Source organism: Abramis brama, assembly GCF_963993115.1.
Source record: "Abramis brama genome assembly, chromosome: 4".
In the NCBI taxonomy this organism is placed as follows: Eukaryota; Metazoa; Chordata; class Actinopteri; order Cypriniformes; family Leuciscidae; genus Abramis; species Abramis brama.
Window position 1 is genome coordinate 44,031,521 of NC_139966.1, and position 22,915 is coordinate 44,054,435.

At 35.8% G+C, this 22,915-nt stretch overlaps 2 protein-coding genes across 2 annotated transcripts; both read left to right on the top strand.

Moving 5' to 3' along the window:
- The first annotated feature begins 226 nt into the window (after window positions 1-226).
- Window positions 227-15,406, top strand: pah (phenylalanine hydroxylase). The gene is made up of 13 exons (XM_084112505.1): window positions 227-503; window positions 1,690-1,806; window positions 6,733-6,916; window positions 8,441-8,529; window positions 9,275-9,342; window positions 10,838-11,034; window positions 11,157-11,292; window positions 11,599-11,668; window positions 12,836-12,892; window positions 13,014-13,109; window positions 13,300-13,433; window positions 13,520-13,635; window positions 14,603-15,406. The coding sequence occupies exons 1-13, from the start codon at window positions 459-461 to the stop codon at window positions 14,644-14,646; spliced, it is 1,353 nt and encodes a 450-aa protein (XP_083968631.1). The 5' UTR covers window positions 227-458; the 3' UTR covers window positions 14,647-15,406.
- Window positions 15,407-15,904: 498 nt separating this feature from the next.
- On the top strand, window positions 15,905-20,944 carry th2 (tyrosine hydroxylase 2). Its single transcript, XM_084111994.1, has 12 exons — window positions 15,905-16,250; window positions 17,085-17,262; window positions 17,378-17,466; window positions 17,581-17,648; window positions 18,160-18,210; window positions 18,306-18,451; window positions 18,544-18,679; window positions 19,302-19,371; window positions 19,527-19,583; window positions 19,855-19,950; window positions 20,383-20,516; window positions 20,602-20,944. The coding sequence occupies exons 1-12, from the start codon at window positions 16,020-16,022 to the stop codon at window positions 20,765-20,767; spliced, it is 1,422 nt and encodes a 473-aa protein (XP_083968120.1). The 5' UTR covers window positions 15,905-16,019; the 3' UTR covers window positions 20,768-20,944.
- The last annotated feature ends 1,971 nt before the right edge of the window (window positions 20,945-22,915 follow it).

A 22,915-nucleotide genomic window follows, 5' to 3' on the forward strand; every position in this document is an offset into this window, starting at 1 on the left:
ACCTGCTGGACTCAATTAACTTGGCGCCATCTCGTGGTCATAAACAGAACATCAATGTAGCCTATAGATAGTTTTTTTTATCATTTATAACGGGATCCTGCGTCAGTTTTTCCCATCTTGAAAACTCAATCCCTTCTAATTTTATTAATTATTAAATCAATTATGTAAGTAATACAATTATTACAGCAAGAAGAGAAGCAAAAGGGCAAAGTAATCGTTACGAAATGCTGACTTTGAACTTCATCCTCACCCAAAACTCCCCCTGAAAAGTCGTTCCCACTGGATATTTTCCAAACATCCCCGCGGTTTATGGACAACTCGTCGCGTGACAGGCACACCAGGCCGTTCAGGGGGTGTGGTGTCACGTGGTACTTTTAAATCGATGGAGTTTTGGATGGGTTGTGCAAATTTTACAGAAACATCCAACAAATCAGCACCACCTGAGGACTGAAGCAAGAATGGACGCAGGTCTCAAGCAGATGAACGGGGATCTGGAGAGAAAGGTGAACAGCTTTCTATTTTTAGATCTTTTATTATAAAAGTAGACTATTAATATGATTATGTTGCTGTATTATTTTAAATTATGTATTTATTATAGCACTTCCCCAACATTAGAGGAAAAACAAAACAAGAAAAAAGACATGCTTACTTGGTTGAAGCTTAGAATTGTCAAAGTGTAAATTCTGTGTGGATCTACATTTTGTCAATGACAGTCTAACTCACTTATTATTGTCAGACCTGACTGGAAATTTCTCTCCAGACCACAAAACAAAGGCAAGCTTAGTGTAGAATCCATTGAAAGTCCAGTAGAACAGTAACTACAGTAACTGTTAAAACTGATCAAATTTTAAGCAATCAGAAAAATGTTAATCTTATGCTCTCAAATAAGTCAATAATACATTGTTTTATTTTTATTTTAAGGTATAATTTGGGTGCCTCAAGGTGTATACTGTACTTGAAAGAATATTATGGAAAAGTTATGAAATATCAGAAACATTAGTCAAAAATTCAGTAATTGCTTTAATGTTTGTTTAATTTTTATTTAAATTTTGGGGGCCTGAGGTTTATTTTGTTCTTTAAAGTGTATTATGGCAAAATAGGGGGGAAAGTTATGATATCATCAACATTTTGATTCAAAGGAATGTGGGTTCACAGGAATGTGAGTGTGACTTTGGTCATGAGTTTTTAAAGTCCTTCTGCTCATACACACACACACACACACACACACACACACACTACTACTACTACTTTTGAAGCAACATTAGGATAATGCAATGGTAAGATAATTATACACCTAATTCTAAACATACACGAACCTACTGACATTGAAGCAAACGTTATTTGCATTTATTTTTACATTAATTTCCAATTACTTAGAAAGGTGAGTGTGCCTTGAAATTTAGTCATCAGTTTAGCTGCTAATGTGTAACAGACATGGTTGCATCTTTAAAAAAATGAATAAAATATATACACAAGCAGAGATGGGTCATTCCGTGTCCGTTGGCACTATGGGAAAGATTAACTAATATTCTTTTCAAGGACAAAATAAATAAATGTAGATGCTGATCAAATAAAACAAGTGCAAAGCCCTCAAAAATGTCATTTTAAATCATGGTTCGGCACTCATTTGATGCGTGTTGATGATGAAGAGTGCAGCTGTGTGAGTGTCTCGATCTGCTTGTTTAACAGGGCTCTCTGACCTCATCCTACCTGGAAGAACCTTTGAACAAATCAGGAGTGGTGTCCTGGATCTTCTCTCTGAAAGAGGAGGTTGGCGCTCTTGTAAAAGCTCTGAAACTATTTGAGGTTAGTATCCTGACACATATGACAAATCTCTCCATTTTCTCTCTCACTCTTTCTCTCGCTTATATACACTTGCGTTTATCTAAAGCCAAAACATGAGGGTCAGGGTCATTGGAATGATAGTGGGACAGAAATGCAAAACACTGAACAGGACATATTTGTGGCGTATTAGGCAATACTGTGCACATTATGTACATTCAGCTGGGTTAATAGGAGTTCATAAAACAGCAAGGAAATATTGACCTCACAACACCATGACATATTAAAGGACAAATTTGCAGATTTTCAACCAGCTTTGTATTGTTAAAATGATATAGTATGATTGATATATATATATATATATATATATATTGATATATATCATATTGATATATATGATATACATACTATAGTATGTATAGTATAACAATTTCTTGAGCAGAAAATCAGCATATTAGAATGAAGGATCTGAAGGATCATGTGACACTGAAGACTGGAGTAATGATGCTGAAAATTCAGCTTTACCATCACAGAATTATTAAAAAATATATTCAAATAGAAAGCAATTGTTATTATTTATTTCACAATATCAGTATTTTATTGTATTTTTGATCAAATAAATGTAGATGGAGTGAAATGACACTGAAGTTTTGTTTTGTATAATATACTGTACTCCTTAATATGAGTTCAGAAAATATAAATCTCAAAAAAAATAAAGGCACAGAGCTGTTACTGGGGCAGTACCCTAAGGTACAAAATCTTTGTACCTTGTTTATACATATTACATATTATTACCTGAATATTACCTAAATAATACATATTAGTACCTCAAAGGTACATATTAGTAACTTTTAGTTTTTGTACCATAGGGTACTGCCCCAGTGACAGCTCTGTCCCTTTTATTCTGAGAATAAAAAGAGCAATAATAGGCAGAGACAAAGCTTAAGGCCATTGTGAACGAACATTGTGACCTGTCCACACCGACACCGTACTTGTCAAGCACATATAATATCAAGCAGAATTGTGTTTTGATGAGATGAAAGGATTTTACACCCAGACTCAGAAGACAATCAGAAGAAAGTAGTACCTTAGGGTTACATCTGCTATAGTCACTGGGTGTCAATGTGTACATTTGAGGTTCTAATATAGACCCTTTAGGGGTCCAAAAGCTGTTCAAAAGGTATTTTTCCTATTTTCCTATTTTTGTAGGATAAACACTCAGACGCTTATTGATAGGAATCAACAATTAAACTTTGCGTTCAGGTATCACAACATATGAACACATGTGGACGCACACAGTGCCTGTGTCCTGTAAGAATGCCAAGATTCCTTGAATCATCTCCAAAGTCTTCCCTACTTGTATCAAAGTTCAGTATACTTTGTTTTTGCATGTTGACTTTTCTTCTGCCTACGTGCAATGAAGCGTATCCCAAGTAGATGGCAGGTTTTATTGACTAAATGTATTTAAAGAAATTATAACTACGTAAGCACAATGAAAAAAGTGAAACAACCCATGTCATTTCTTTAAAGTGCATTTTTAAATTGGTCTAATAGGTGGTCTAAATCTAGTTATGCTTATGCTACTCTGAATAATGCCTGAACTTTGTATCTTGAGCACTCCTTGCGTAGCTTTGGTTTTTGCCTCTTCATGATGATTCGCTTAATCTAGTCCTGCTTTGTAAGTCGCTTTGGATAAAAGCGTCTGCCAAATGACTAAATGTAAATGTAAATGTAGTTATACCATGTTTGTTTTTTTCTAAAAGCGAATAATGCTCTACATAGAAAAAAAAACATTTTAAATAGTATTTTTGGCTTGACACCGGAGTGTTTATGTGCAGGACATACTGGCTATCTTTTCTGACTGCAGAAATTATTGTGGGTTTTATTCATTGTTCTGGTATTTTTTTAAAACAACAATATACAGTGTAATTTAAAAAGACATCACAGTAAACATTAAGGTCTTTTGAAGTTGTCTTTATTTATAGAAAGTAGACTAAATTAAATGAACAAATTGTTTTTTAGTTTTATCTCAAGTGAAAATCCTTTATAGATAATTTATTGAAATTAAGGTGAAATTAAATTGTAAAATGGCAAAATATGAATATATTGGCCTACCTGACATTCTGGCTTATGTCTGAAGAGAATAAATTGGATAAGTACGGTGGTCTTTGTAATAATTAATCATTTTACTTTGTATGAATGTTTTTTCTTTGGGAAAATTAACATTTATGTTAAATCAAAATGCATATAAATATAAAATATAATGTGAGAAAAATTAACAAATTAGAGTAAGTTGGTCCAAAGTATTTTATTTTTAAATTTTTTTGAGTGCACACAACATTTTGCATGCCAATACATGCAGTGCTTTCCTGAAACTCTAAAATCCTGAAAGCCTAGAATCTTCTCTGTGCTTTCGTGCAAGTCAATAATGGATATGGGCCAAACTTGCACCCCCTAATGCTACTATAAAGATAAAAGCTTGGCCTGTGGCTTCTGATTGGTTCTTCTGTACCATCCTACTCCACCCCCTTAAAACACCCCCTACTCCACCCTCAATTTTCGCACACTTTTGACCTATAAGTAAAAGCAATTTCCTGCAGCCCACATTGAAAATGCTGTGAGGGGAAAGGGTGCTTTATGAAAGAGTGATTGGTTGGTTATAGTTATAGTGAATAATAGTTAGTTTTCTGAATTAACTTTCCAGTTCGAACAACATATCGGACAATTTATTCATAATTAATGGTAACACTTTACAATAAGGTTCATTAGTTAACTACATTAGTTAACATTAACTAATAATGAACTGCACTTATACAGCATTTGTTCATCTTTGTTAATGTTAATTTCAACATTTACTAATACTTTATTAAAATCTTGTTAACATTAGTTAATGCACTGTGAACTAACATGAACAAACAATGAACAGCTTTATTTTTATTAACTAACATTAACAAAGATTAACAAAAACAGTAATAAATGTATTGCTCATTGTTAGTTCATGTTAGTTAATGCATTAACTAATGTTTAATAAAGGAACCTTATTGTAAAGTGTTACCTAATTAATAATATAATGCTGTGCAGAAGCCTATTCATTATTAATTAATACAATACCAATTATACTGTTAATTAATGTCATAATATCCTTATATTTTAGATTGTTTGGACTGTATAAAACACAAACCAGAAATAACCACAAATAGACTAGCATGTATAATCAACTATTTTATGTGGACCAAATATCAACAGGGGCTTTGTGGCATTATACATGTAAAAAAAAAACAGAACTAATACAACAAATGTTCTGACTGAACCTGTTGACATGCTGGACAAAGTTATAATACCTCAGGACTGCAAAAAAATGCCAACCATGCAGAAAAATAATGCGGCGATTCTCTGCTGTGTTGTGTTTTGAGTGGTAAAGGATGTAGATTCATATGGACTCAATCAGTACCACATGGAAAGGGAGGGAAAATATTTTAGATGAAAAGGGACCAGAGAGGGTCCAAGGCATTGTTAAACCCCATCCGCCTTCTCTACGGGCCTATGGCAAACAGCAATGAGTGTCCTCCCTCTGTGTGCATAAAAACACATAAATACAAACACATTTAGGCTGTAACAGTGCAAAAACACCCTCACTCCTATTGGCTGAAGAAAAGCTGCACAAATCAGTCCCAGTTGCTGCCAAAATGTGTATTTCATGTGTGTTCGTGTGTGTGTGAGGTAAACAGCTGATAAATCAATCTAAGTGATCTTTTTTGTGTGTGTGTTTTTTGTTTGTTTGTGGAAAATCTAAAAATGCAAGAAGTTTTCTGTGGTTAGGGTATGGAAAACACAGTTTGTAAAAAAAAACAAGTCAGTGGAATGTCCCTGTGTGTGTGTGTGTGTGTGTGTGTGTGTGTGTGTGTGTGTGTGTGTGTGTGTGTGTGTGTGTGTGTGTGTGTGTGTGTGTGTGTGTGTGTGCTTGTTTATATGATTTATGAAGACACAAGTTTGTATAATGACATGGTTATTACACTGGTAGTCCTCGTAATACAAAATGGCTTAAAAAACATACTAAACAATTTTGTATTAAAAATGCTGAAAGTTTTCTGTGATGGGTAGGTTTAGGGGTAAGGTAAGTGCAGGGGGATATAATATACAGTTTATACAGAATTAAAAATGAATATCATGGAGTGCACCAGCATTGTGTGTGTGTGTGTGTGTGTGTGTGTGTGTGTGTGTGTGTGTGTGTGTGTGTGTGTGAGTGTGTGTGTGTGTGTGTGTGTGTGTGTGTGTGAGAGTGTGTGTGTGTGTGTGTGTGTGAGTGTGTGTGTGTGTGTGTGTGTGTGTGAGAGTGTGTGTGTGTGTGTGTGTGTGTGTGTGTGTGTGTGCGCGCGCGCGCATTTTGGTGTGCGTAGTTTAGTACAGTGCGGTTACTGATGCATTACAGTAATTTACTAAATGCCAAGTTAATTATGAAAAGAGAAGACCACACACAGAAGCCTATCAAACACTCTTAATCATGTCATGTTCGTGGTTCTTCTTACACATTTTTTAATTAGTTGCTTTTTCCTTAGATGGACTAGCTTGGAGTGCCACCTAGTGTTTATTCTATATTTGAAGAAAGACTATACAATTTGATTGTACAGCTTAAAATTGAGGTAAAATCAACTGTCAGATTTTCAAACATCCTAAAACAGGAGTAAATATGAAAAAACTTCCCTGGATTGTAATATAAATTAGAGTGAATATATATATAATATATATATATATATATATATATATATATATATATATATATATATATATATATATATATATATATATATATGAAATATTGGCCTTCTGAAATAAGCCGAACAAGCAGTAGACTTGATATAATCAGAAATTTTAATATAGCACATTGAATCATTTTAAATTATGTAATACAATGAAACATTTATATATAAACATATTGTGTGTATTTTGCAGGAGAAAGGAATTAACCTGACCCACATTGAGTCCCGTCCATCACGCAAGAACAAAGAAGAATATGAGTTCTTCATCAGCGTGGATCAAGGCTCCTGTAAAGGAATGGAAGAAGTTGTTGACAAACTGCGCACACAGATCAGTGGCCAAGTTCATGAGTTGTCTCGCAACAAACAGAAAGACACAGGTGAGACACAGGGCAACAGTATGTAGAATAACTCATCGCTCCCAATGAGAAAAATAAAAAAAGCTGTTAAGGCATTTTGAGGTCAGAGAGAAACACAACGAGAGAGCAAATGAGGGAGCAAGAATAGGATAGTATAGATTAAGAAGAACAGAAATAGAACACATGTTGTAATCGCTCATAAATGTCATTGTGCAGATGGATGGCAAAGACCCTTGCTCTCAGCCTCTCTTATGGTTGTTTCCAGAATTACATTAGTTTAGTTTTTGAGGACAAACAGACTCATAGAGATGGACTGAAATGTCTTGTTTCACTCCAAGAGTCAGTTCAGCAGGGTGGGGGTCAAAGTTCAAAACAAAGACTGACAGACCAACAGACCCATCACAATTTCCCCCTCTATACAATAAGAAAACACAGAGCAGGGACATTTATGAATATTTATGGCCGATGAAGAAAACCAGTCAGGGTCTTCAGTTGTTGGCCTTTTGTTCAGAACGCCTCAGGCTCACTGTTGAACTATGTGCTGATGGCTGGACCTCCAAAGAGTTTAACTGTCATAAATCTAGACGATACACAGCTCTGCTGTAGAGCGAGATTTAGCCTCATAGCCTAGACTGGCTCATTCTCCACACAATGCTTTCTGTTTACTACTGTGTCATCCATCTCTGTTAGCATGCCAATGTTAGCGACCAATTAATATTAGCAAGTTCACATATCCACAACTTAGTTAATTAATCTCAATTTAATAAAAACTCATAGAATGGAAACGCTATAGATCTCATTGAAACCGAAATCAGGAATTTGAATGAAGGTCTTTGGGGAGTAATTCTGGAGGATTAAAAGAGGAAGACAGCTCTATTTTCTCAAACTTCATCTATACAGAAATGTGTGTTATTTTAAGTGTAAAGGTGTCTAAATTGTCTTTTTTAGTAGTGGGACTAGTGTTCTAGGTGGATAAATGTTACTCCTGTGATTCCAATGAGTGACATTTGGGGATAGTTATGAATAATCAGTAATTTCAACTCTTCTTACATTAGCATGTATAATAGTTTAGTCTTGTGCAATGCCTTGCCCCATAGACTTCCTTTGTAAGTGCATTACTATACCCTTGTGAAAAGAAGTGCACTTAATTGTATTGAAAATATATTTTAAAAAGGAGATAATGTCATTTTAATTGGCATTTTAATTCAACCAAGTTTCAGTAGAAATGACAGTAAATTGTAATTTAGTTTACATTGAGGAGTATTTCAACCATATTTAAATGAAAATATGTAATGAATGATGAAATTACAACAAATTTAAACTATAATACATTTTTATTTAATTGCTATTAGCATGCAATTAAGTGTCCAAAAACATTACATTCGGTTCGCACTTACAAGTAAAAGTATATTATTTTCATTTAAATTTTTATTTATAATGTGCTAAAGTTTGCTTCTTTTTCACAAGGGTGCTATCAATAGAGCTTAACTCGCATTGAATATTCCTTTAATTAACACTCTTCTTTTTTCCCCCTCTCATCTAAAGTTCCATGGTTCCCCAATGTCATCCATGACATGGACCGCTTCGCCAATCAGATTCTCAGTTACGGGTCCGAGCTGGATGCAGACCATCCTGTAAGACACTGTGTGTATGTGTGTGTGTGTGGCCTGGTAAACCCTTGTAAACTCTATGCCACAAAGATGGCCAAAATCCATTTCCTTGTGGGGAAATGTTTTGGTCCCTATGAGGAAAACAGCTTATAAATCATACTAAGTGATGTTTTTTGAAAATGTAAAAATGCAGAGTTTTCTGTGATGGGTAGGTTTAGGGATAGGGGTTAGTGTAAAAGATACATATTGTACAGTATAAAAGTCATTATGTCTATGGAAAGTCCCCATAAAACATGAAAACACAATGTGTGTGTGTGTGTGTGTGTGTGTGTGTTGTCTGTTTTTGAAGTGACCGTCTGTATGATCAGAGAAAAGAGCGAAAGTGACGTGAGAGGAACGTCTTCATTTTTATTTCAAACGCATGCGTGTGTGGGTGTATTTTTGTTGACGCGTAGTTGGTCCATGCGATGCTAAAAGCCCAGTCAGGATCTGCATCACTCTCTATTCTAATGGAAACGGGCGGGGGCCCTCAAATTGATGTCATCGCTTTAATTGAGCCCCTGTAATTATAAATAATTGCCCCTTTCCAGCCGTCATTAAACTGAAATGCATTCATCATGAGCAGCAAACACTCTACAAAGGCTTCATTTGAATGAGTCTTCTGCATCAGACTGAGTAATACTGTCAAAGGCTACTGAGAGATCAGAACTAGCCATAGATCCACTTTGTGATCCCAGATCACACACCCTAACGTCGCTCTCATTCACAGGGCTTTACGGACCCCGTGTACCGTGCCAGGAGGAAGGAATTTGCTGACATTGCCTACAACTACAGACAGTAACTATTGCCCTCACCGTTCTTTCTTTCTCCCCCACTTTCCCGTAGGCTACAGGGATTGTCCCCACCTCTATTGCTTTCCCTGTTGTTTTGTTGTGCTTTCTATGGAAAATTACTCCTACTGGCTAACAAAAGGGCTAAATTACAGGGTCTCAGCGCAGTCCGGAGCGCCGGGAGCTTTGTCATCATAATTGAGATGCATTATTCACACGGCCACTACAAAGGGCAGGAGCGTTGAATGCTACGCCCCCTGAGGAAGCTCACATTTACATACACGCTCCATCAATAATAACACCACTCATCACTCCTAAACTTATTCTCACACAGATATGACGTGCAAGCTCATGTATGCTTAGTGTATTGACGTATCCTGACATTTGTGCTTATTTCAGTTACTTACAACATTTTAAAGGCTAAAATCTGATTACACTGTATTAAGCACAAACTGTGCCACTATAATATGTGAGCAACACTAGTTTGTTTGTTTAGTTAGCTACACCCCTGTTTTAGTGCTGTTTTGGTATAAAAAACTACAATGGAACCCAACAAGCATTTGGAATCTTAAAGGGACAGTTCACCCAAAAATGTTGTGTTAAGTCAAGTCACCTTTATTTATAAAGCGCATTTTACAATACAGATTGTTTCAAAGCAACTTTACAGTGATAACAGGAAAATAATGCAACAAAGTTTGTTTTGGCAAAACAATGATTCATTTCTGTTGAAAAATAATTGGTAATACTTTACAATAAGGTTCATTAGTTAAAATTCGTTAACTACCTTAGTTAACATGAACTGAAAATGAACAATACTTCTACAGCATTTATTAATCTTAGTTAATATTAATTTCAACATTTACTAATACATTATTAAAATCAAAGGTTGTATTTGTTAATGCACTGTGAACTAACATGAACAAACAATGAACAGCTGGATTTTTATTAACTAACATTAACAAAGATTAATAAATACTATAACAAATGTATTGCTCATTGTGAGTTCATGTTAGTTAATATGTTAACTAATGAACCTTATTGTAAAGTGTCACCAAATCATTAGTTATTAATTTAGTTAATATATCTATACAGCAGATCTGGAGAAAACATCATCCAGCTCAGTTCAGTTCTCATACAATGGTGTCAGTGCAGTCAGATCAGTAATATTTTTGAATATTGACATTATTTACTCACCGTCATGTTGTCCCAAACATATATGAGTTCATTTATTCTGGGGAACATAAAAGATGCTTGTGTTTATACAATGTCATAGGGTCCAAAACAACAAAATACTAAGACACTAAGACATTTTGAACTTTCATTTTTGGGTTTTGGGATGGATAAAACGTTATAAGTGTTTTTGTATTATAAAACAAAATATCTTAGTTTAAAAAATATAGCACAAACATGCTTTTAATAAAACTATAGATACAGTTCCGACAAAAGTATTTGAACACATTGGGTCCTAAACATGAGCTAAGCATCTCTCTCTCCTCTGTTAGCGGACAGATTATTCCACAAGTTGAATACACGGCTGAAGAGAAGGCCACGTGGGGCATGGTTTTTCGAGAGCTGAAGACTCTGTACCCCACACATGCCTGCCGTGAACACAACCGTGTTTTTCCACTGCTGGAGAAGTACTGCGGGTACCGTGAGGACAACATCCCGCAGCTAGAGGACATCTCACGCTACCTGCAGTGTAAGATCATCTTACAGTAGAGCTGGCTTGAAGGGAATGTAAAAATGAGGATTTAGTATGTAAAATAAAATAAAATAGTTTGAACTGTACTCTACATATCTCACCCTTTGTTGATTTCTCAGCATCCACTGGTTTCCGTCTGCGTCCCGTGGCCGGTCTCCTCTCCTCACGTGACTTCTTAGCTGGTCTCGCCTTCCGAGTGTTTCACTCCACCCAGTACATTCGCCATAACTCCAAACCCATGTACACACCTGAACCGTGAGTATACATACCAAGAAGCTGTTACAAATCTCTATCTGTGAAATAAATGTCACAAATATATTTCATAATTGTGAAAAGTGATCATAGGAAATACTGGTAATTATACAGTGGCTGGGAAGGGTCGTAAAGGCCCGAAACGTCACACTTGAAATAAATTTGTGAATGGGAGCTCTCCGGTGTGCGGATCTTTACTTTTTTAACTTTGTATTCTATATGAGATCCAGCACCCGTACCTGACTGGGATGTGCGTGATTTTACTGCTCCTAATTATACAGTGGCTAAAATATGTATTTATTTCCTCAGGGACGTCTGTCATGAGCTGCTGGGTCATGTCCCGCTGTTTGCCGACCCAAGTTTTGCCCAGTTCTCACAGGTTTGATATCATTACATGCTTTAATGTACCTGTACAATAATATAATATAATATAATATAATATAATATAATATAATATAATATAATATAATATAATATAATATAATATTGTTACGTCTGTTCTGGATTTGGTTTCAGTTACTTTTGCACTGTTCCCAGTTCAGTTTCCTTTGTCTTTGTTTATCAATTGCCATGGTTTTTGATTTGCGCTCATGTGTTACACCTGTGTCTTGTTAATTATTTAATTTAGGCTACGTTTACACGTGGCCGGCTATTTTCATAAATGGACATTTCACCCTCTCCATTTTCAAAAATAACATCGTGCACACCTGCCAGTTTTCAGTCCCCGTGTATACGCCGTCAAGACCATGCCAAACCTGTAGGTGGCAGTGTAACGAGAAAGCTCAAGCCCACGTTAGCCAATCAAAATCCCGAAAATAGCAACAACAGCAACGAATCACTTCCTCTTTCTGGTCGCACTTTTGACGCAGGTGCAAGTTCTGTCGCATACTGTGACGTCGGCTGCCTAAATCTCAGTTTTTCTCAGTTTACATGCAAACGTGCAAAATCTCCACTCTGGCCGGAGTCTTTAGAAAGAATCGTTTTCAGAGGCGAATTCTCCGTTTGCGTGTAAACGAAGGGCCCAAACGAAGGGAAATGTCTCCATTTTTCAAAATAACCATGTACATATAAACGGGGCCTTAGTCCCTAGTATGTCCCTGTGTTTTATAGCCCTGTGTTTGGTTCAGTGTTTATCAGATCTCGTCAGTGTATAGATGTAGTTCTGTTTCCCCTGTTTTTATTTTGATTAAAGAAAGCTGCTTGCAAATAGATCCAGCTCTTTTATTTCCATCTTTTACAACCCCTTGCTGACAATATTATCAATGACCTAAATTTATTAAGTGAATTTATTATATAGCCTACTGATATATGTTGTAACATACTCTTGACCAACAGTATTGTATATTTCTATATAAGAGTAAATAGTAACTGTTTTGTTACACAACATGACTCTTCTTAGTTTACATTTTTATTCTGTGACAGAAATAAGCTTCCATAGAATTAGGCCTTTTAGCTGCATATAAAATATCTGCTTGATACTTTATATTTTAAATGTGCATTTTATCAGTGTCATGATATCTAAGTGTGATGTTTTCGGTCTGATCAGGAAATCGGAATTGCTTCTTTGGGCGCCCCTGATGAGTTCATAGAGAAGCTGGCCACAGTAAGTATAGAATTATTTTCCACATTTTTACCGAGGCCAAGTTATAAGACCACACGTTACATTTGGCTCTCTCGAAAGGGCTGCATGATTATAAAATGTTTTTTATTATTATTATTTGTAGGTCTACTGGTTCACTGTGGAATTTGGTCTGTGCAAGCAAGGGAATGAAGTAAAGGCTTACGGTGCAGGTCTGCTCTCATCTTATGGCGAACTGCAGGTGCTTATGTGCCTTTGTACTATGTCCTGTGCTCTAATAGGGTCTAACACAATGTAAACTGGGTTATCGCTGTGATCTTTTAGAGAATGTTTTTTAATGGTATGACTAGGGGAGTGATACACAGATGCACAAAAATATAGCCATAGTGGAGATCAGACTGAAATGTAGATGTTATTCTACTGTCTTGCAGTACTGTTTAACAGACAAGCCCAAACTTCAGCCCTTCAATCCAGAGAAGACCTGCCTGCAGAAGTATCCCATTACAGAGTTCCAGCCAGTTTACTTTGTGGCTGAAAGTTTCGAGGACGCCAAAGAAAAAGTCAGGTAAAGTGACTGCAATTAAATCAACAAAATCGGTCTTTCTCTCAGAGTTCTTTTTACAGTTATCTATGTGCATTTGTTTATTACAGGAAATTTGCTGCTACCATTCCCAGACCATTCACTGTGCACTACAATTCCTACACACAGAGCATTGAGGTGCTGGACAACGCACAGCAGCTGAAGGACCTGGCTGACAGCATCAGTGGTGCGTCTTCAGAATTATGGATCTCTTAAACTGTGTCCTCCCCATAATTAGACAAGAAGGAACTAAGTAAAATCAGGATCTTCAGTAGAAATTCTGTACTGAATGTAAATAAGAATGAGCAGAGTTGGGGATGGGGATTCTACAATTTTTTTTTTAAAGTACACTGTAAAAATGTATTATCAGAAATTGTAACAAAGAAACTAACCGGTACAATTAAAGTAAAAAATTATCTATTTAGTATCAAGTCAAACTGAATACATTAGTTAACATCCACAAAGCATTTTTAAGGGTCAGATCAGCACTCACTGTAAAAAAAAAAAAAAAAAAAAAATATATATATATATATATATATATATATATATTTTTTTTTTTTTTTTTTTATTTTTTTTTATTTACTAAACTTAATTTACTGTGTTTATCCAATTGGTTTGTCCAATGTATTTGAATTGAAAAAATAAAAAAAGTTATCTCAACTTTTGGGAGTAAGTAAAAACTCAAAAAAGCCCATACAAAAAAAGAAACAAAATATAATGAGTTGAGATTTTTTACAGAGCTGTACAACTTTTTATGGCATTATTTCATAACATCTTCGTTTCGAAACATTTAGCTTGTCACAATAATTTCTACTCATTTTTATTTTATATTTAAATTCAGAATTCGGAGTTTTAACTTAATTTTCTTCACCATAGTGAAATTCAAAGTGGTTAAAAGTGCAAGGAACACCAGCACCACATATAAACACAGCAATAAAACTGTATTTTTAAGTTTAGTAGGTTGAAAATGTACCCCCCTCCCCCCCTTTTTTTTAAGTGTTTATCTTATGATTGGTGCCTAAAGCAAGTCTTTTTGCAGAGGTTTTGTTGTTCAAATGACCAACATTTTTTTTTTTGTAGCCTTATTTGTTATGTTAATATGTGCACGTTTGAATTTAATCCACAAATTCATTTTTTTTCATTTTTTTTTTCAGGTGAGATCTCAATCCTCTGCAATGCTCTGCGGAAGATGGAGTGAAACGATGGGGAGTAAAGAAGAAATGCTGGAAAATCAAAGAAAGCTTCATAAGCATCTTCTATATATTGCTTTTTAGGCTCATCTAACATCACTTCTATATATAGTTTTGCTAATCAAGCTGTGACAGAGAGAGCATGCTAGCTATTAAATATTATATTAGTCATTACGTATTGCATGTAGACAATATTTATAGCCTAATTTTTGTAGTCGAAATATATGTAGGCACCACATATTTATCTGTCAGATAACGAAATAACACGAAAAATGTAAAACAAATCGCATGTAAATACCAAAAAGCTTCGGGCATTCTGAGGCGCGCATCTCGCAATATAGGCTATTTGTTATTTTATATGATACATTACTATGTAGACTATAATCTTGGTAGTTTAATCGTATACAGAAATACAGATTGCCTACCGTCCAGCATTTGCTTCAGCTGTTGATTCTTGTTGTCGCACAATGTTGCTGTAATTTGTCCAAACCCTCAATCAATGAATCACAGCATCAAAGGCTTGTTGAAACTGTGTTGAGCCAATGCATTTTGCCGGGACGAATTGGCGGGAGTGCTTTTATTTTTACATGCGTTCATATGTTTTATTAAACCAAAGCTTAATAATTTGCAGTTTCGCTTGACTGTGACGCAATTCAGCATACTGCATTTATCATTTATCTGTGACTTAAATGTTATGCATGCATTGTCGAATGTATTTAAAAATAAAAGAATAAAAGTTATGTTGTTATTAATAAAAATGAGAATGTCTTTCTTTTATTATTGTTATTATTATTAGTATTTGTATTATTAAGATGGGCTAGGCTACTACACTACTACAACTATATAATTTGTTATGGAGGCCTATAATAATTAATTTATTATTATTTTTATTATTATTATTTATAGCATTAACACGTGAATAAGCATGCGCACAGCAGAAGTCCGTTTCAGTACCTTGGAGAGCAGCACGATCTCAATGCGCTAATTTTGCATCATTTAGGACCCTAAAAACAAAATATATTTATATATTTCCAATAAAGACTCATTTAGTTCTGACCTTTCACAAAATAGCGTTTAGTTTATGTAATTTGTCGCTTATGGCTGTGAAGCACCTGTGAAATGTCACGTGTCACGGCTCTTAGCCTATTTGGTGCCCGTAAAATAAAAGACAAATGACGCATCTCAGCATAAAATCAGACGTGCATTTGCGCAACACATTTACATAAAGTCCCGCACGATATAAATCGCAAGGCTGTGGCCCCACACTGAACATAGAGTTTTCTCCGCATTTGGGTAGATTTGAACTCATTTAGTGTCAACACAACGATTAATTGGATATATTTATTTTAGATATAGTGGTCAGTTGTTCCCCTAAGAATCGATGAAGACGGACAGTATAGTACAGAATATCCCGCTGGGCGGCAGAAAGCGCAGTTTGATCGAGGACGCGCGGCGCGACAGAGAGAGCGGCTCGTCATCTCCGGGCCCCTCGCGCTGCGGGGACAGCTTCGTGTTTGAGGAGGACAAGAGCGGCAAAGTCACCCTCAACCTCCTCTTTGCTCTCAAAAATGAGAAAAACGCAGGCTTTTTCAAGGCTGGCAAAGTCTTTGAGGTACGTACTTTTACTTAGTTGTTTTTTATTCATTAACCACAGGTGTTGCAACACACAAAAATACATTTAGTTTCAACGCCTGTAACGATTTTCCACATTGTATGTCTTAAACTTATAGCTATCTAATTTAATATTCCAAATATTCACAGTTTTGTTATTTTGTTGCAAATAAGGAAGTTTAAAAATCAAGCTATTTAATGTCAAAAACAAAAACGGCTCATTTTACGTTGCAGTGTAATTACACAAATTAGTACTGAGTAATACTGATTAACTTGTGCTATTTACTATAGTATAGTGTTAAGGTTTGGGTTTGGTTTAGCGTTAGTTACTTTAATTATGCAATTTTACTGTTATTACTATAGTAAGTAATGTGTAGGTACACTCTTAAAAATAAAGGTTCTTTGGCATCTGTGGTTCCATGAAGAGGTTCTTTTAAGAACCGTTCACTGAAATGTCCATGGAGAAACCAAAATGGTTCTTCTAAAGCAACACTGCATATAATTTTTAATAATGTAACTGTCACCTTAAAATAAAATGTTACCTAACATCAATGGAAAACATGGACATTTTAAGTTCTGTGCATGAATTTATTGTGGTAATCAAACATAATGTTCTACTCCATAATTACCATCCCCATTACCACCCCACATTCATTTTAATTCAAAAATTGGAAACAAACACATAAAACATGTTAAGGACTCTAAAAACATAACGGACATGTTCAACTTTGTGAGTCCTGAAGCAGTACACTGGAAAGTGTTACGCAAGTGTTACAGCTGATATTTCTAGTGTTTATACATGCTACAAATGTTGTGTCTGGTTTTTGCAACTTAGACTTTCGAAGCCAAGCTCCTTCATCTGGAGAGTCGGCCGAGCAGGAAGACGAAGAAGAGCGCTGGAGAGGATCTGGAGTTCTTCATGAGATGTGAAGTGCACTGCTCCGACACTGACATTTTCATCAACTCTTTAAAAAGAGTTGCTGATGAAGTGCGAATAGTGCAAGAGGAAAAAAGTAGGTGATTTAGCTATTCTATATTGCATATGACACCAGAAGAAATGTATTTTCAAAATAAATAAATAAATAAATAACATTATTTTACAATGTCAATTTTATTTTGATCCGATAGTTCCCTGGTTTCCAAAGAAGATTTCTGACCTGGACAAATGCAATCATCTGATAACAAAATATGACCCTGATCTGGACCAGGACCATCCTGTAAGTGAACAACAGTGATGCTGTTTTTAAAGCAGGACATTATTTATGATCAGGATTTTATAATCCTAGTTCTGCTTGAGCGTTATTCAACTGTAATACTATTGTATTATTCAGGGATTCAGCAATCCAGAATACAGAAAACGAAGAGAATTAATTTCTGCACTGGCTTTCAACTATAAGCAGTAAGTAATATTAATTATTTTATCTGAAAATAATAATAACAATAATAATAATTATGTGCATTGTGCATTATTATAAAATGTGCATTGTGCTAACTAATCATAGATTATTTTACTCAAATATATATATATATATATATATATATATATATATATATACATATATATACATACATATATATATACATACATATATATATATACATATATATATATATACATATATATATATATATATTTGAGTAAAATAATCTATGATTAGTTAGCACAATGCACATTTTATAATAATAATAGTAATAATTAGTTAGTAATTGACGTTTACAGTAATCTATACATTATTTAAATTATACATTAACACATTTTTATAAAAAAAAAGAATCTGATTAATTAGCAGAATGCACATTTTACATTTTACAATTCCATTTTATGTAATTAATGCATGAACTTCAATCATCAACTATGTAAATATATTTTAGGAAGAAAAAAAAAAAAGATCTTTCTTTTGTCATTGTAGTGGTGACCCTTTACCTGTAGTGGTTTACACTCCAGAAGAGATTGCAACTTGGTTGGTTTTCCTATTATGAGTTTGATTGCAGTCATTACTTCTTTAACTCTATGTACGACTGCATGATTCTAAGAGCGCTTTTTGTGATGAGGCAGGAGGGAGGTCTACAGGACTCTGAGCAGTCTGTACCCCAGTCATGCCTGCGGACAGTTTCTAGAAGCCCTGGGCCAACTGGAGAGCGAATGTTTGTATGGGGAAGACAAGATCCCTCAGCTCGGAGAGGTGTCTGCTTTTCTCAAAGGTAAACAGGCCTGCTTATTTCATTTCTGTGTGCAAAAAGTTCAAACTGCGATTTACATTGATTTGAACCATTCTGTGTGTGCTTTTGTTTAGAGAGGACAGGGTTTCAATTGCGACCAGTGGCAGGGCTGCTCTCTGCTCGGGACTTCCTTGCCAGTCTAGCATTCCGGGTGTTCCAGTGCACCCAGTACATTCGTCACCCTTCAGCTCCCATGCATTCCCCTGAACCGTACGTACAGTGACACATTTTGCAAAACTTTTTAAAGGGGTCCTATTATGTTTTTTTTTTTTTTACTTTTTGAACTCTTTATGTGTAATGTTGCTGTCCAAGCATGGAAAATGTCTGCAAAGTTAAAAAGCACAAAGTCCACTCTAAAAAGAGTTATTCTCTATAAGCACCGTTTCTGAACTCCCTGAAACGCCTCGATTGTAGTCTTGAGTTTTCCTCCAGGAACGTACACGTCACAATATTCCTCATTTAAATAATTCCCGGCCAAAGCATACACAGAAAAAAGGGAAGAGGCCTGGTTGAGTTTTGAAACATGCAGTTATGGTAAGGGCCGTGACATTCCCGAAACACACTCAGCGGTTGACCAATCACAACACACTGATCCAACCGACCAATCAGAACACATTGTGCTTTTTGGAAGGAGGGTCTTCATAAACACCAGAACTAAATAGAGTGTTACTGACAGACTGGGAAAAGAGGTGCATGCTGCAACAATGTATACTTTGAGAAAAATTGTGTTTTTTTAAACATTCAAGCATTAAAAACTTTTCTAGTAGCCATAATAGGTCCCCTTTAATGTACACTATTGATATTTTAAATAACTCAATTTTAATGTCAACAGTGACTGCTGCCATGAGCTACTTGGACATATCCCTATGCTTGCAGACAACGAATTTGCTCAGTTTTCACAGGTAATTCAATGAAAATGTCCATACTACATAACAAACAATTTAGTCAAAATAGATTCATTCATTCAAGTTAATTAATTACAGAAAGGTCTTGGAATCTCCAACCTCTCAATATTGAATAACAATTTGTATTTGACACTGAATCTTTTACCCTGCAGGAGATTGGTCTTGCCTCACTTGGAGCATCAGATGAGGATATTGAGAAACTGTCCACTGTGAGTACATGGAAATATTCAAAGGGAGAATACTTTGAAGAATAATGTATTAAAGCAAGTCTTTAGTGCCCCCTTGTGTTGCTTCATTCAAATGACAAATTCAAGAACTGATTAAAAGGCCATTATCTATAAATATTCTGTCCTTGAAGGAAATCTCAAAGCCAGCCATTTATACTAATCATTTTTTATTTAGTTCCCTGTATGTATGTACTATACATGTTTGTATGTGTAGCCTAACAAAAGTCTAAATTTCTCTAAATTTCACACACAGCTGTACTGGTTTACAGTGGAGTTTGGCCTCTGCAAGCAAAACGGAACAGTGAAGGCCTATGGGGCCGGACTTCTGTCCTCCTATGGAGAACTTTTGGTAAGACAATTTATTTATTTGTTTCTTTGCTTGCTTGTTTGTATGTTTACTCTTGATGCACTCATTACGACCCTAACTTGCAAAACCACTAAATCCAGTCTTTTATGTTTACCAGAACCCAGTGAAAACAGTAATATTGTGAAATATTATTGCAGTTATCAAAGTAACTTTTCAGTTTTAATGTAATTTATCCCTGTGATGGCACAGGAATGGCAGTTTTCCAGCATCACTACTCCATCCTTCAGTGTCACATGATCCTTCAGAAATCATTGTAATATGCTGATTTGGTGCTCGAAAAACAGTTCAATATTGACAGCCGTGCTGCTTAATGTTTTTGTGGGAAACCATGATGCATTTTTTTCAGGATTCTTTGATGAATAGAACAGCATTTATTTGAAAATTAAACGGATAATGAATTGTGTCTTTTACCAGTACGCTCTTTCTAATGAGCCCCAATATAAGTCATTCAACCCAGCTGAGACTGCAGTCCAACCATACCAGGACCAGTCATATCAGCCCGTTTACTTCGTGTCCGAGAGCTTTGAGGATGCCAAACACAAGCTGAGGTGGGTGTTTGTTTGTTTTTCAGATGATCTGTAGATCTCTTCATGGAGGTTATGATTACTGACTGCTATTGCTGTCGTTCCACAGGCAATATTCATCTACAATACAGAAGCCCTTTTCCATTAGATATGATCCCTACACTTGCAGCATGGAGGTCCTGGATGAGCCTTCTAAGATCCAGAATGCTTTAGGGCAGATGAGGGATGACCTGAAGATCTTACATAAAGCCTTGGAGAGGCTGGGACAGAAATAAACCACAGTGGGTTATCTATCACCAACAACAACTAGGAAACCCTTTCTTTATGAATATGAATAATATGAGTCAATGAGTCCCGGAGTTTAAATGTGGGTATGCGTGTATATGTGTCAGTGTCACCTTGTTATGTATGTAATGGACAGTTTGGTTTACAAAAACAATAAATATATTTATTTTGACTACTGCTACTGTAGTGAAATTTGAATATGCAATATTTTGACAAAATACTGTAGAAACTCAATTCTGAAGTCTGGTATTAGAAAAAGGCAGACACAGACATGGCAAAGGAAGTACGGGTCTGTGCTCACTGTGACACTGGTGAGGTTGAGACAGAGACATGCTTTCTCCTTGGTGAATATCAAGAGGTGAGAGAGAAATGCTCTGACAAACTGTCAAACCTCATGCCACAGTTTTCCAGTTCAGTAAAAACAGATCAAATGCACATGTTACTAGGGGAAAGACAGTTACAAAATTCATCTTTCACAGCTGCACACCATCTGAAACCATTACTTTAATGAATAATCCAGCAAACCCCCTCGCCCCAAAAGGCAAAATATGTGTTAGAAATCTGTGTACAACCCCCGAAGAGCAAATAACACACAGGCACGAAAGCCATTTACGACAAAAAGAAATGTGAAAGAGCTCTCACCCACTCTCACATTTTCCTATTGAAACAAACATCATGCCTATTAAAAAAGGACTCTTCCCCATTCATTCATAGAAAACCTTCTGTAAAGGAACACGCATATCTCCAGGACATGGTGTGTATGATTATTACTGTCTTATATAGTGTATTTTGTTGTACTGTATACTGTTTTATGCATGCTTTATGATAGAACCACTAATGTAACCTCATACCACCTTCCTATCAAAATAATCCTCATTTAATGCCATACACATTGGTGTACATCACTTCATAGCATGCATTGTCTTGATATATTAATCAGAGCATAAAGGGACACAAACTGCCTGCTTACTCCAATCATTCAAATGAGTCAGCTTTCAAACAAAGAAACTTTTCCCGCTTGAAAATTGCACCTTTCTCATTGGTCAGGCCGAACTTGAAAGGCGTGATCCCTGTGTGGGTTGCAGAAAGTTCTGTTCAGATGGTTAAATAACTCTTTCCTATAGCTTCATCCCCGGTTTCTGTTTCCAGTTTCATTCCCTTTCACTTTTCATTTTATTTGTGTGGATGAGTTTGTTTAGATTAGTTATGTGTTTGTGATTTAGTTAAATAAAACTTTTGTGCACATTCATGCGAGTTGATTCTGGTCACCGTGTGTAAATCAACGTCACTTTAATGATGCGATCACAGCTACATGCTAAAAAATAAGTGTTTTCCTGTGGCCATGGAAAATATCCTTTCTGAGAGTTGATAGATGATCAGTTCACTGGATGGATTGAACAGATTAATTGATTGTAATATTAACTCAGATCAAGTAAATGCTATTAACTGATCCAAATATAAGTTCTAATTAATTATTCATATTTCCCTTTTGAGCATCATAAAATGAATCATCTTAACTGCTTTGGCTCCAGCAGGAAAAGAGACTGTGTCTTAGCCCAACTTTTAACAGATTGGCAGCTTGTGGTTGCACTACAGATGGAGGTTGGAACAACTACGCAACTGTTCTATTCATACTAAAGGATTAGGCTACCAGGTCACAGCATATTTGTCCCCAATGGCCCAAGCACAGACCAAATCATCTTCTAGGAGAAACCACAAAGCGAGCAACCAGGTCACTCTGTCCTGGAATTCATTGAGTTCAGGGGTAAATGAGGTTCTATTAGCTGGCTGGCCTTTGTTTGCCTTGAACATGCTGAATAAAACGAATCAGAGAGACAGAGAGAGAGAGAGTTTGTCAGGCAAATAATGTAATAAATCTGTGAGAGAGGAGAGAAGCAGACATCTGCTTTCATAAACCAAATTCAAGCACTTAATCGTCTCTCGTATCTCATTTTACACGGCGCTCAACCCAGCCCACAAATCCCTCTGACCATAGCTTGGATCTGAATCCATTACGTACAAAACAAATGTGCATTGCCATAGCAATACGATAACCGCTGATGGTTCCAGTGAAATTCAAATCCCAAATGCTTATTACGTCACATCAGAACTCACATTTCTATTTGGTAATATTGTGG